Below are 14789 nucleotides of genomic sequence, written 5' to 3'. Positions count from 1 at the left end.
CATCTTAATATGAAGTAAACCACGGAAAATGTTCCTTTTTTTTCTTTGACATAAAATGCATCGCTACTGTTTGCTTTATGCGTTTTCTAAGAGGTGTCATATTTGCACTGGAAGATGTAATGACATCCCATTGAAAAAGCTGAGTGTTTTCAAATCACGTGTAGTGTATGACCTTGATTTTCATGCAATTTAAAAGTCTTATTTGAAAGCTTTGGCTGTGTTTGAATCCACTCTGATTAACAACCGACCTTGCTCAATAAACACACATCTCTCTGACTGGTATTTTGTTTTTATGCATTGCTAAAGAACATCCCGCTGAGTGTTATTGTTGTTTTACTTGAAGGATCAGCACCACTCTTGATTTTCAGAGACATTCATTGCACACTGGGCACCCGCTATCTACAATGCTTATTTCCTTCACCTTTCTTATTGTTTGATAATTTACTAGCTTTCATAATATGTCCCTTGCAATTACATTTTATTGTCAAACAGATTGTAAAGATCTGCTGTTAAATAAGTGCTTTGTGTTAAATAAGATTTACTTTTGGATGCGTTTCAGGCATCTATTTTTGTTGTAATGTGAATCATATTTAAATGATAATAGCAAAAAAAAAATCTCTACGGGCCGGATATTGTACGTTTTTGAGCACTGTATACACCGTGCGGATGATTTATGACAGAAAAATTAAAAGGAAATGACGGCCTTAACGCTTCCTATTAGACGCACTTTGGTAAAAAGGTGACTCATATTCTTTCTGATACAGGCTTCTTGATTCTTCCAGGAATAACTCTGAGGGAGCTGCTGGGAAGCAATGTACATTATAGCACAAATTCACCTCATCCCCCACTCATCCCCTCCTCACCCTCCACCATGTATTCTTCATCTCTTTTTTGTCACAATGCCCTCAGAATTTTTGATTACATGGCAGGGTGAGATGAAATGGAATGGTAGGCAAACAGGCAACATTATTTGGTGATAGCCTATAGCCACTTACTTTGGGATTGCTTGCGTTTTCTTGATCTCTCCATTCTTGCTTCTTTAACTTGTGATTTCCGTTTGAGCTACCCTCGTTGCTGCCTCACAAGGCTTAGCTTTGCTGCACCGAGTTGTTTGGTTCCGATGGTTTGGTTGGAAACTCAGTGACCGGTGGCCTGTGGGCACATTGAGTAGCCTTTTGATGAATTCTAAAAAAATAATAATAATAGAATTTAAAAAAAAAAAATATATATATATATATATACATATATATATATATATATATATATATATACATATATATATATATATATATATATATATTCTGCGAATATGCAAAAATGTGGGTTCCGAACTGAGAATATGCAGGGTTCAACTGTAGTTGTAATATCACCATTCACCACTAGATGTGAGACATGTCTATGTTGCACCTACAGTGGCTCTTAATGCTGTGTGACCAAAAATACACTTCCCTGGCACTGAATTGGATCCACCTGAACAATTTAATGAATTGCAATTGTGGTTATTTTATTTAGCTGCAAGTGAAAAAATAATGTGCTCTGTACCACCGAAAACTACAACCACAATAATGCAATACGTATCGTTAAGTTCATTTCTCTTTTTGTGCTTGCGTAAAAACTGAGAACTGCCGTTTTTGTAATGGCAGATTTTCTGCAATCATTTTATGACCTCATCCTTCTACATTTAGATGTAAATATAACGTGAGACAGCTCCACCCCTAAAATGAGCTGATTTTACCAAGGAAAAAAATAAATAATAATTCTTTCTAGTTTTTGATCCCTGGGTTTTTGTTTTTTTTGCCACAGATATGTTATCAAAACATTGAGGAACTGATTTAAATTCTGGAAGAAAAAAAAACACAATGTGGCTGTTTTATGACTGATAGATGCAAAATTAGTAGTATTGTTAATATTGTAGTAGTCCAAGCATATTATTCCAAGTTGTAATATCCTCTTAAATTAAGGAAACACAAATGTGTGCATCTTCGTGTGAGAGAACACGGAGAGAGAGCAGGTTTTCCCCTGTTGGCTGTGTGTGTCAACCCTGTCAGGAAATGAACTCATCTTGCAGCCTCACGCCACCGGCTGCTGCTGTTGTCTGCTTCTCGCTTCTCCCTCACGCATCCTCACTCTTCCTCCACAGCCACTGCATGTGCCCCAACCGCAAACACTGAAAACACACGTACAGAGACACACAGGACACTCATTTCAACCCATACTTGTAAATACTGTACAATGCACGACACCAACTCTGCTGAAACCAGCGTTTTTATCATGCAAATTAAACATAAATCCGAGTGAACTCACATGCAAAGTGGTTTTTGAATTCTCGTCAGGAGATTTACGCAGTGATTGAAGGCAGATTGTAGATTAACGTTTCCCAGATTAGATCAATGGATGTCAGTAATTTAAATGCAAACCCCGTCGTGACTTCTTAGCAGGACACACTTGAGAACCAGTGACCCAGTCTGCTAGTTATGTCACTCCATTGGTTTTATTTCCTAATCGGAATGTACTGTTGGTATCTGCAGAGGTGGGCATTTTACAAAATGTTGCTGGTCCGTCATTCGTCAGTCCGTCATTTTTGGTGACAAACTGAATTGCAATCGTCAGTTAAATCAGTCAGGTAGTCCGTCAGAACTTCATCGGTCCGTCAGTCGGTGCCCCTCAAGAAACGTCACAAAAAAGGTCCGTCAGTGGCAGACTTGACAGTTAGTGATGATTACACTGACTGATGAAAATCCACTTACGTCATGTGTCAGTCCGTCATTTTAACAAGGTGTCCCGGCAATTGTCAGCAAAACGGGCATTTGACAGTGATGGACTTCCGTGATGCCTACCTCTGGATATATTGTTGACACACAATAACCTCGGATTAGAAGAATGAAATCGTCTTTTTTTATTTATTTATTTATTTGAAGCACAACCCACAACAACTTAATGTTCACCTGTTTGGCATACGTTGTGGTAAAGTATGGTTGAAAAAATAACATGTCTCTTTCAGGGGATTACATACACTCCCGAGGCAAACAAACAAAAAAGCAATTGTGGACCCCCAGTCATTCCAAACACCTTTGTGAACAAAAAAAAAAAGCCTACAGTGCCGCGAGTGATCACCAAATAGGTCCCAGAGGACTATAATAGAAGCGATGAAAAGCGGCTTTTCAAACAACCAACACATGCTTCCTCGTCACTCCAGCCAGTCTGAGATGAAGTGTCTTGACTTGGCGTAATCCATAGGTGCTTAATCCTCTGTGAAAGGGATGTGAATCCTCAGTTGAGTATCTGTGCTGCACACATAACATCTACCACCTTTCAAAATGTACAAGATGTAAATTGATTTAATCAGATTTTCAAACTATTTTGATAGCTGTGGCTAGAATGAAGACAAACAATATAGAAAATGGATGGATGACAGCGTTGACACTGACGATTGTACGGCTAAACGTGGATTCAGAACGAGTGCAGCGATTCTTTGTATTTTCCTTGACATTAGGATGGATGGATGGATTCCTTTGACAGGATAGTTGCAAGCTGGAAAAACATGAACCCAGTGACCGAGCTGAAATCCTCTTTCAATTAACGATCCCTCATCTGGATTTAGGGACTGTCACTATCCATTAACTTTTATCGCATCAGTCACAGCTGGAGAGGAACAAAAGATCGGTCGGGCGAGGATGGGCGATAGCTAGGACATGTGATCATGAGGGGAAAGAGTGGGCGACACGTTGGACTGGGTTTTCAAGCTAGCTGCTACAGTGCAGTGGGTGGTAGCGGTGGCGTTAGTGGGGGGGTGGGTTGTGGGTATGTGTTGTATAATTTGATTTGGATTTAGTGTTGCTTGGAAGAATGACACAAATTCTACAGGGATTAATCCGGCTTTAATTCAATCTGGCCACCCCAGCCTGAAATAGTTTCGCTTCGGCCCTGCTGTGCCTCTGTGAAAGAACAGCTGCATCGTTCGCAGGGTACGGGGGCTACATGTGTGGGTGTGTGTGTTTGTGTGAGCGTGCTGCATGCATGCATTAGTCTGTGTGTGAGTATCAGGGGAAAGTAATCATGTTATAGCGTATTTGATTGTGTATGGAACAGGGTTTGTGTGTGTCAGTATGTAATGCGTTTTAACAGCATACTTTATTCTTGAGTGCCTACGTAGCTCAGTAAAAAGAATGCATTATTGCAATTTCATTTGTATGCTCATAACATTGTTATACAGTATTCATTTACCTTACTTCTGAGCACAGGCTTGAGATACAAGTGGCGTTTGGTAAAATATTGACCTATTCTTCACAAAAGTGACTTCTTTCTGCTCCCAGTTGATGCTTACTGTCTGACTAAACAGGGGGAAAAAAGCAAATGACACTTTGTGAATTTAAAACAACCACATATCTTAGCATTTCAGTCTGCTATCTTAATGCTAATGCAAAATAATCAGTTATGATGCTATAACCCCTTAAGCAATAGATTGAACACAAAATGATGTAGCAAAACATTTACAGCCAATATAACGGTACTCACTGGCATATATTCTTTATCCTCCTCTTTATCCTTACTATTACTAGTGCCATCTTGATTACCTGAGAAGTTGACAGTCTAAATTAACAGTATATTTGTCATTGCCCCTAGGCAACCAAGTCAGGCACAATGGCCATTCAATTGATGTAGTGTGATAAAAATAGTTTAATTGTTTTTTATTCTATTTAATTATGTAATTACTGTATGGGTTTTCTATTATATTAATATTATGCAGTGATATTTTTGTTGTTTTTTTTGGGGGGGGGACTGGAACAGATTATAGTATTTACTATACAAAGCACTAGAAAATGGATGGACGGAAGTAATTCCATTTCTTTGCTTTATAACAAGTCACAGTGGAAAAATGGGGAATTGTAAAGATTGTGTTTCTATATGTTAAGGCTTGTTGAGCATGTGGCTTGATAAAATGCTTTTTAAATTTTTTTTCCTCACAATTACTCTCCCAGGGCATTCAGTGATCGTTGATGACTTCTACCACATTTCCAATGTATGTTGCTTCTGCTGCTTTGCCTTGTCACTGAGGAGCTGAGTCTCTAGTAAAGACTTTCACTCGCCGTCTATCAGTTTTTTGGTTTTCATGTTGGTGCAGCCGCGTTATCAATTTTATCATTTCTCAATGTTGACAATATTCAATCTAATGTAGTCGAGTAATAGTTGCCTATGCTCTCATATATCACCGCTGTCTGATGGAAAAACAAGTGCTGCATACCAACATTTAGTTTTTTTTCTAATGCCAAAAAATATAGTTTGGCTGTATTGCTTTATTGTGTGTTTTTATCAAACATATTTTTTGTTTGTTCCAGATTAAAACAACATTATATCTAGAGGCATATTTTTTTTTTATTTGGACGTTTCTCCACAAGGATAATTAGAAGAAAATCAACAACGAAAATATATTCAAACAATGAATACAATAAATTCACAGCTAACAGACCTGCATGCATGACTGAAGAAATATATATTAATTGCACAGCATGTATAGTTAGTTTCAATGAAGTGGAAACGATGACATTCTGGGGAAAGGCTCGTGGAGAATAGTCCATTAAAATAGACTCGCATAGCAAATCTATAATTATGCGCTTTGCTCTATGCACACCATAAGCTGGTCTTCGGTAAGAAAGTGGTAGCAATGGCGAATGATACTGAGAAAATTGACTTTTTTCTTAATACAAAAATGGTTTATTCTCACACACACACACACACATACAAACACACGCACACGTTCCCCAGCATCATCTGCCTCAACAGTATTGTTTGGCTCTCTGCCACCAAGCAATCTACAGTCTACCCTCTTGTTCCTCCTAAAGGGAGAGTTAGCCAGTGAAATGGTTCCCACATTTGATGTTAAAACGTTGCTAATCATAACTACCGTGGACTCTTTCCATCTGCTTGTTTATATTCGTACGGCCTTTAAAAAAAAAAAAAAAAAGCGGCCGGAGGGAGGATGCTGACATCAACCCAGCAATATTCAGCCGCATATAAATAACTACTCCCATTGCGAAGATGCAAGAGGTCAGGATAGATTTAAAGTTCAATCCTGATTAGGATTTTCAATCATAAAATAGCATAACAAGGATGGCAAAGTCTTTCACATTGGCTCCTTTTGACGATAAAGCTATTGTAATCAAAGTTATAATCAAAAACTTGCATGTAATGTAGAGGTGAGGTCAACAATAAGCTTGCCTGCTGAAAAAAGTCTTAGTATATCATTTATACTTACTGGGGTCATGCATGGGCTTTAAATTTAAAATCAAAATAAAGAAATAAAAATTGCTTACTGAAATTGTTAAAAGTGCATACAGTGCAAATACAAGGTCTTAGAAATATCTAAAAAAAAACCTTAATCATCATTTTTAACTTGTATTTAAACGCATTTGCGCTTTATTGGTATGTTTCGAATCTTTATTAATTTGTATTGTTCACGCTGAAAATAAAGGATACCAGCAAATCGGGGGACGGTATTATACACAAGTCCAAAAAAAAAACTGCTTTTTAAGAGCGTTTGGGCATATTATACACAGGCCCATGTTATTCAGGGGTTTTTTGGTAGTATAACGCACATGCTTGAATGAATGAATGAATGATTGGTCCAATAAATGCCGCACTTGGACAGTATAGACTGACACAAGGTGACGAGGAGTAGTTAAATTTCACAGTGTTATAAAGGCTGATCCCATCCGCCAATGAAATCCAACACATGAATACTGTATTTAAAAGTCTTTAAGACACAAAGGAATGCATGGTCGTTGGCAACCACATTGTTTCTCACGCCATCAATTTCATGAGGTTTATGATACGTCCAGTCTGTGTCATAAATGTTCCAGTAATCTTAGTACTTCCTATTGATTAGATTGTTTCATTATTCTATTTGATGCAATCTGTGTCCTATTAAAAGAGGCAGTGTGGAATTTTAAAGGGACACTTGGGTCAGGGTGGCCATGTTTTTCACGAACAAGTTCAGTTTATATATTTTGTTTATCAGGAAAATGAAATGAGTTGTAATTTTCTATTTCATCCAATCATTTTGGAGAAATTAGGAAATAAGTTAAAGCATGAATAACGCCCACTTTTAATGAAGAATATGGCCATGCCCCTTCCGTTCTCTCCATGTCTGGGTGGGAGTCATCAAACTGGGCAGTTTGTCCATTGGAAATCATTGTATATAACTCGCTTATAACGTCCAAAAACGGCGATCAATTGGAGGACAGGACAAGCCACAAGCTTGTTTGGACTCTGAAAAGGAGAGAGCAGAGGAGAAGGCGCCCCCTACAGGCGCGATCGACAACTGAAGGCTGTAGCAGCATCGCGCGACTTCGAAAATGAATCAAGGATTTGGGTGAAATTATAAATCATAAGCAAAATTACAAAAATTAGCAATAGGATTTTTTTATCTTCTACACAAAGACTGTGTAGCAAGATAGATGGCACCTTGAACGGACTGGACTGTTGTCAGAATAAGTCAGCACATATACCTATCGTATGTGTCGCATCTGGAAAGTACACTAAACGAGTGCAAAAACTAATGCCTCTCATTTACCTATTCACCAGAGCTGGGCAGCCCGTACCTGGGCCGGACCGGTCGGATCCTCCAGCCCAGACAGATGCCCATTTTTGCCCATCACGCCCATCAGATGCCCATTTTCTACTTCCGGAAATACGCCGTATCAAACCTGCTGTGTATAGTGGTTTGCTGGTGTGCTTTTATTTTGAAGGCCGTGAACGAAGGCAAGTGTGGAAAATAAATAACTTGTTGAATGCGACTTCTGGCCGTCTGTTGGACCCAAATAATTATACAATATGACAAAACCAACCCTGGGGCTCGCAATGGAAGTAAGCACACACAGTAGGGTAAGTAGTAAAGTACTAGTGGCGCATTTTGAAGCGTGTCCACAGCGGCTTCGAATAGTAAATTAGCCAGCTAATGATCCTTAAAAAGCCTCTGACGTTAGCATCTCTCCCACGGCGGCGTCAATCACTTTTTTTTGGGGCCGGAGGGTGGAACGAGGCGGGGGTTATAATTTTTATGAATAAGAGTTGGGTGTTGCGGCCGGATTGGCAAAAAAGGGTCAAGTGCCCAGCTCTGCTATTCACACACACACGCACACACGTGTGTACACACATTTGAGAAACAGATAAACCAATTAGATAAAAAATAAAAGTGTATTTGGATAAAATAAGTACAAATAAATGAAAATAAAATAAGAGCTTGGAAGATCCTCCTCTCATTACAAACAAATTTTGGTGCCCAAATTCCATAGAAACAAATTACAAAATAAATTCAATCTGTCTTCTTTGTACTTTGTATTTGAACAAAGTAGACGCAGAAGAGGCTTAATATTTTCACTCAGTTACTCTCTCTTACATTGAATTAACATGTTTGTACTTGATCTTGTCAAATCAAACCTAATTTAGTTTACATCGAGCTGGTCAAAATTCAACCTTGTTTTAAGAACCACTACGTGATTAGGAATGTGTAATTGACTTTCTTGTCCTTGTGACAGCCTCCCATTCATGTGAACACAAACATTATCAAAAAGGATCCCCCAGGGTTTGCAATTTAGCAGCTGAGTACGACATTTTTTGCCGTCCACCCTCCGTCCACGATCTGGGTGCCCTTCCGTCCTTGTCACTCCATCCTCATTCATAAAAATGATCGTCCTCCAACACTTCCGTCCTTACATTCCATCGGTCAATCGCAGGAATACTCAATTAACAAATGTAATTGTGTGACTTTAACAAAAAACACATTGACACGTTTCCATTATGTGTTGAGTGTTTATTTCAAAAATCTTTTTTGATTACTCATTGACTATTCATGGAAAATCTGAGGGTATGGATACTTTGACTCATTTTTGCAGCAAAACAAAAAAAACCTGACATCTCTGAAGCTTGTATATGTTTTAGACAATATGTGAGAGATTTATCCATCTATCCATCTCTCTCTCTCTCCATCCATCCATCCATCCATCCATCCATCCATCCATCTATCTATCTATCCAACCATATCAGATAAATCCATCCATCCATGTCGGATAAAAGTGATTTATTGTTTGAAAAGTAACTCGTATTGTTTTTGGTGCCTATATATCTATTTTCCAAATACATTTGTGTGTGAATGAGAGGCATGAGGCCTAAGTTTGTGCACATTTTGCCTTGTCGTTTTCTGAAAGTGACTGCGTTGACTCGCATTTTTATGTAACGGTGCGTGTCTGACACATTTAATATGGCGGACGTTTCCTCGCAATATACTAGCTCGTGAAAGGCGAGCACCATTAGCTTTAGTGTCTATGCCTCTTAATGCGACTAAGGCAATATCCGTGATTTCAACTTTCCAAATCGGGCGCTGCACTTCTCATGCAAGGACTTTTGTCGCTGCAGACAGTGTAGTCACTCCTCCTCTGGACGTCGACTCACTCTTTTTTTGCTTGCCAGGTAAACCCCAAAAGGATTGCGTACCTTTTTTGTGTTAATCAACGAGTGTTAATGTTTATATTGCGTTAGGCTGTTGCTACAATTACGTCAGCGTAATGTGAAATACTGCTTATAAAAATGTATTTTGCGTTTATGTAATATGAAATACCGCGTACAAAAGCATGTGTCCGTCCGTCGGCGACTAAACTTTCGCTATATTTACATTCCACACGTGATGTGTTGTCTCTGCTCTGATCGACAGGTGGACGCGTGCACGATGTCATCCGCGGAGCCACGCACGTTTGAAATAGCCAGAGGAGTCTACCAATCCGTGCACAGCACCGGATCTGGGGAAAAGAGCCACTTCTACGACCGATGGGCCCAAACCTATGAGCAGGTTTTCAACTCATGCGTGACTTCACCTGCTCGAATGATTGCATCATCTCACATTGCATACGTTTGACTGCTTGCCATTCTCTGATTTTCTCATTCCCTCTGATCAATAATCATTTCAGTCCATGGAGGCGTTAAACAGACCCATTTTCAGTTTGTAAACAAATATAAGGTAATCAGGATGAGCGTGCATTGTTCCGCAAAAACACAAGTCTACAGGAAAGAGCCTAAACTAAGGATCGCGAAAAGTACTTAAAAAATAATACAACCATTTTTATGGGATTACAGATTGGGAGGAAGACGTTAAAAAGTGGCCCGATGTTCATCTTTATTCCGTTGAGAAACCTAGTCAGTGTCTACACTAGCAATTAATCTGAGTCCTGCTTGGAAAGGAGAACTCTACAGCTAACTGAGTAACGTCGCCAGCTAGTCTGCTAGTTTGTTTTGGTTGCTTGTTATTATATATTGAACTGGTTAAAATGTTGTGACGACAATCTCAGTGGGACCGCGTTCGCGTTGTAGGGCTATGTTTAAATTGCTGACGAGTTCTAGGATGCCGAGGGGGAAACCGCTCAGGTAAAGATCACAAACAATAGTGCTAACAAATTCAGAGCTTGAGTTACACGGAGCTAGTGTGCACCCAAGATCATCATAGCTGAATTTGTTAGCTACAAGTTACTGGCTAGCACTCTTAGCAAATAAGACATGGAGGTTAGTTAAACCAAAAGAGTGCGGTAACTACCAGATATAAAATGAGCACGGCAACAGCAGGCATTCCTCATTTTCCTGTCCAATCTTGTCAGTTGAATAGCTTGCAGCCCGCAGGCTCATCCCAGTGATTTTGAAACACCCCGTGTTCTGCCAAAATGTCATACCCGTGTGAAACTTTATAGAGCCTGTTCTGCCAAAAGGCCCAAGACTAACTCTAACCACACACGTACGGGCCATTGGTAGGACGTCCAGACCAGTAGGAAGGAATTTCAGGAAAACGTTTTCCTCTTGGAATTGAGAATTTGAACCCCTTTCCACTCCAATTCGTACACCTTTACACACAACAGCCAGGCATGTTGTCAGCTGCTTGAAACTATTCAAAAACTATAACAACTCCACGCAAAAAAAAAAAAAAAAAAAACCCAAACAAACAAAAGAAATCTTGACAGACACACACACACGTCTGGTTGTTTTGCGTCAATGATGCGCGTACACATTTATACTAAACGGTTATATTCCAACAGTTTACTCATTGCTGGTTTTTGCCATCCATTCAACAGGATGCTGAACTTATTGAGTTCCGCGCGCCTAGTCTGGCAGCAAACGGAGTCTCCACCCACTTCTGCGGCGATCGCCAAGCGGCAATGGTGTTGGACGTGGCCTGTGGCACGGGAATGGTGGCCAAGATGGTGGGTATCGTGATTTACTTGAAGAGATCCATCGGAGTGACGTTCACTGTTGTTTGTTTGTGAACGGACTCAAAGTCTTAAGTGTACATAAGAAGCATGCGTGTGGCTCAGATGAAGCGGGAGGGATTTCAGCGTTTTGTGGGGGTCGACGGCAGCGAGAAGATGATACAACATGCCCAACAGAGCGGCTTGTACCAAGACGTCAAGATAGCCACGCTGGGAGACAAGCCCATTCCTGTTCCTTCAGGTATCATCCATCCACCTCATGACATTTCTGTGAACTAGTAGGACAACTTTGGCTTCGCCTTCCTTTTGAGTGCCAGTAGTACAACTCCATGTTACGAGTGAGGCAAAGACATCCATCTTGTACTACTTAGCTGGGGTCAGTGAACTCCTCCACTTGGGGCAGTATCTCCCACCCTCCCGACCTGGAAATAGTACCGGTACTCCACCGAGTACCAAGGGCTCAGATTTGGAGGTGCTGATTCTCATCTTGACCACTTCTGACTCAGCCAGGAACCACTCCAGTGAGAGTTGGAATCATGGCTTGATGAAGCCAACCGTAGAACATCATCCGCCCCTTCGAGGTTCCTGCCGAGGGTTTAGAGCTACTCCACTGTTCCACGGCCGGGACAAAGACCACAGTGATTCTCCTGAATCTGAGATTTGACTTCCTGACGGACCCTCCTCACCAGCACCCCTGAGTAAGCCTTACCAGGGAGGCTAAGGAGTTTGATGCTCTCGTAGTTGGAACACAGCCTCCGTGGTCTGCCAATCCAGAGGCACTGTCCCAAATGTCGATGCAATGTTGTGTCAACCATAGGGGTGTAACGGTATTTATGGGTGTATTAATACGTTTCGGTATGGCATGTTCGGTTCGGTCCACCTTGCGTACCGTTTCTGATCAGTTTTTATTATTAGCGCGAGCTTACGCGCGGGCGCTATTGACTGTTGCATGCGGGAGTGGAGGGTGGCGGCACAAAAGAGAGAGCCAGAAAAGAGCCAGAGCTTGAAGGTCCCCCGTACACTGCGATCTCCTGTTCGGGAACATTCTGACTTTCCTGTTAAAATCGCAGATGGGGAAAGTTACGTGGATAAGTTCGAAAGTTGTGTGCCGACATTGCTACATGAGATCGGCGGCTATTTTGAAGATAGCTCGTCTAAAGGCCTAGCTAGGCCAAACCGTGATGGTTTACTTTGCGTAGGAGTTCATCGTGAGCAAAGAATATAGCTGAATGCATTGTTTACATTTTTATAATCTGCACCCGGCCAATAGCTTTTCGGTGGGATTTTTCTAACAATGAGAAATAGTGACTACGCCGCCGAAGGTGTGGAAGGGTATTTCTTACAATATCACCCGGATGGTTCGCTTTGATTTATTTTTTCGAAAAAATATATTGTTTACATGTCATCTTTTCAAAATTAACATATTTAAAAAAATAATAATCTTTTTTGTACAGAAAATATAGCGAACAGAAGTTGCCAAAAAAACAAACCGAACCTAAATGTGATTTAGGACAGCCCCTCAACATCCAGAGCGGATAGAAACTCCAGGCGGAGCTTATCCACCCTCAGGTCCCTGACACCAAAGAGTTTTTTAACCACTTTGGTGACTTCAGTCCCAAAGAAAGGAGAGACCACCTCACCCCAACATATAATTATTCATCCCTAGGGAAATGAGGGGACTTCGAAAGTAGTTACGTGTCAACTTGTTGCTTACAATGTACAGGTATGTAATAAGAGGACTATGAACTCACCCCCATGTTACAGGTTTTGACTCCTGGACTAAATGTCCCAGTGAAGGCATTCATCTGTGATCGTCTCCCCTTATAGGTGGCTTTGATGTAGTGATAATTACTGGCGCTCTGAGTCCAACTCACCTTCAAGTGAAGTTCATTCGCGAGCTGTGTCGGGTCGCCAAGCAGGGTGAGGACGCTTTGGACTTCATTGATGTTTTGGACGATTTTCAGGTCTCAAATTGACTTGTGACCACACAGGAGGCCTCATCTGCATGACCACCCGCGCTAACCAAAACAACTTGGGCTACAAGGCGGCCTTGGAAGCCGAGATGAAGCAAATGGAGGAAGAGGGACTGTGGCGCCCCGTTGACGTGAGGAACGTGAGCCAGTTTCAGCGAGGGGTGTACGACCATGAGACTGGATACATCCCTGGATGTGTTTATCTTTTGCAAAAGGTCTAACAGGCTACACTGCAGTGGTACATACCGGACAAAGCTCGAGCTTTTAACGGTTTTCTGCGATACCCTGGTGCTTCTCTGCATGTGTGTATTTCTTTCAGAAGCGTTGACTGTGACGCAGCACATGAATAAATGACATTTCTACGAATTCAAGTTGTTCCACATTTGACTTGCCCGCTTGACTGATACACTGGAATGGCACATACACTTGATTGATGTACAGTATTTACACTTGACCTCCACATACAGGTGAGTGACACACAGCAGTATCTCCTTTGTGTGAGTGTGTATGTATTTATTTCTAGATAGATAGAGAACACGGAAGAGCAATGTCAAAGGTATTATCGTGATGCAACGAGTGATGATATATTAACAAAATGCCAGTGATTCAAAAACTATCACAGTGCCACTCCCTCAAGGTTTATTTTTCACAAGTGTATATTGATGTGTCTTGGGTGTTGTGGGGTCACCAAATCTCACAGAACAGTCTGGTCTGGTCAGGAAAAAAAATCATCAAATCATTTCATTATCAGACATTACGAGTTAAAAATATGTCATGTCATGTCATTTTCCAAACCGCTTATCCTATACAGGGTCGCGGGGAGTTGCTGGGGCCTATCCCAGCCGTCAACGGGCGAAGGCAGACTACACCCCGGACTGGTCGCCAGCCAGTCGCAGGGCACACATAGACACTGTCACTGAGCGGGAATCGATCCCACGCTGCCCGCACACAACTCGGGCGTGTCTACCACTACACTATCAGCGGACGTTAAAAATATCACATTTTCAATTCTAAATAAAATCACCGGTTGTCAAATATGAACAAAATGCAGTTGAAGATAAAGTTCAGGTCATGTTTCACTTCGTGTCACAGAACACAACAAAGACACAAAAAATCAAAGGACGCATCGACTACAGCTGGGTCGAGTCAAAGTCTAGGTAGGTCTTAATGCTCAAATCGTATTCTTTGAAAAAATCGGATTTTTAATTTTTTTTTTTGGTGTAAGTGTTCATATTACATTATAAACGCGACCTCGGTCTTTACTTCTGTATGAGCACATGCACCGCCAAAGTGACCCGCATGCGCAGAAGAAGAGACGACGTCACTCCCGACTTGTTTGTGGAAGTAAACGTGGTCCACCGTGTCGGGAAGTTTATACAGTGTTAGGTAGGAGGTAGAAATGAATATGGTATTTGGGAGAAATTATGAGGAAAGGCTTTAAGGAACCCCATCGTTCATTTACTAAACTCTAAAACATATACAACGTAAGGCTAACGCCATTAGATACAACTGATAATGGTGAGTTACTTTTATGTACTCCCATAAAAGCCTTTTAATATTTTATCCAGCTTCA

The 14789-nt window shown here is 40.9% G+C and overlaps 1 protein-coding gene across 6 annotated transcripts in view; it reads left to right on the top strand.

Annotated features, from left to right (window-relative positions):
• Window positions 1–13582, top strand: part of LOC147132447 (methyltransferase-like protein 27) — a 131390-nt gene extending 117808 nt beyond the window's left edge. For 3 of the 6 annotated variants that reach the window (XM_086015509.1, XM_086015508.1, XM_086015510.1), the window contains exons 6-11: window positions 9707–9841; window positions 11109–11237; window positions 11349–11484; window positions 13071–13163; window positions 13235–13431; window positions 13536–13582. In XM_086015509.1, coding sequence (XP_085871635.1) covers window positions 9722–9841; window positions 11109–11237; window positions 11349–11484; window positions 13071–13163; window positions 13235–13431; window positions 13536–13544 — 684 coding nt within the window. In that variant the 5' untranslated portion in view covers window positions 9707–9721 and the 3' untranslated portion in view covers window positions 13545–13582. Of the gene's footprint in view, window positions 1–9285; window positions 9466–9706; window positions 9842–11108; window positions 11238–11348; window positions 11485–13070; window positions 13164–13234 lie in introns of those variants that run through there. The other 3 variants (XM_086015512.1, XM_086015507.1, XM_086015511.1) reach the window with 3 other exon arrangements.
• Window positions 13583–14789: the final 1207 nt, after the last annotated feature.

Source organism: Filicampus tigris, chromosome 18, assembly GCF_054856515.1.
Source record: "Filicampus tigris isolate MCC_2025a chromosome 18, RoL_Ftig_1.0, whole genome shotgun sequence".
NCBI lineage: Eukaryota > Metazoa > Chordata > Actinopteri > Syngnathiformes > Syngnathidae > Filicampus > Filicampus tigris.
Note: the sequence above shows the minus strand (reverse complement) of the source record. Positions and strands in the feature narration are given on the sequence as shown.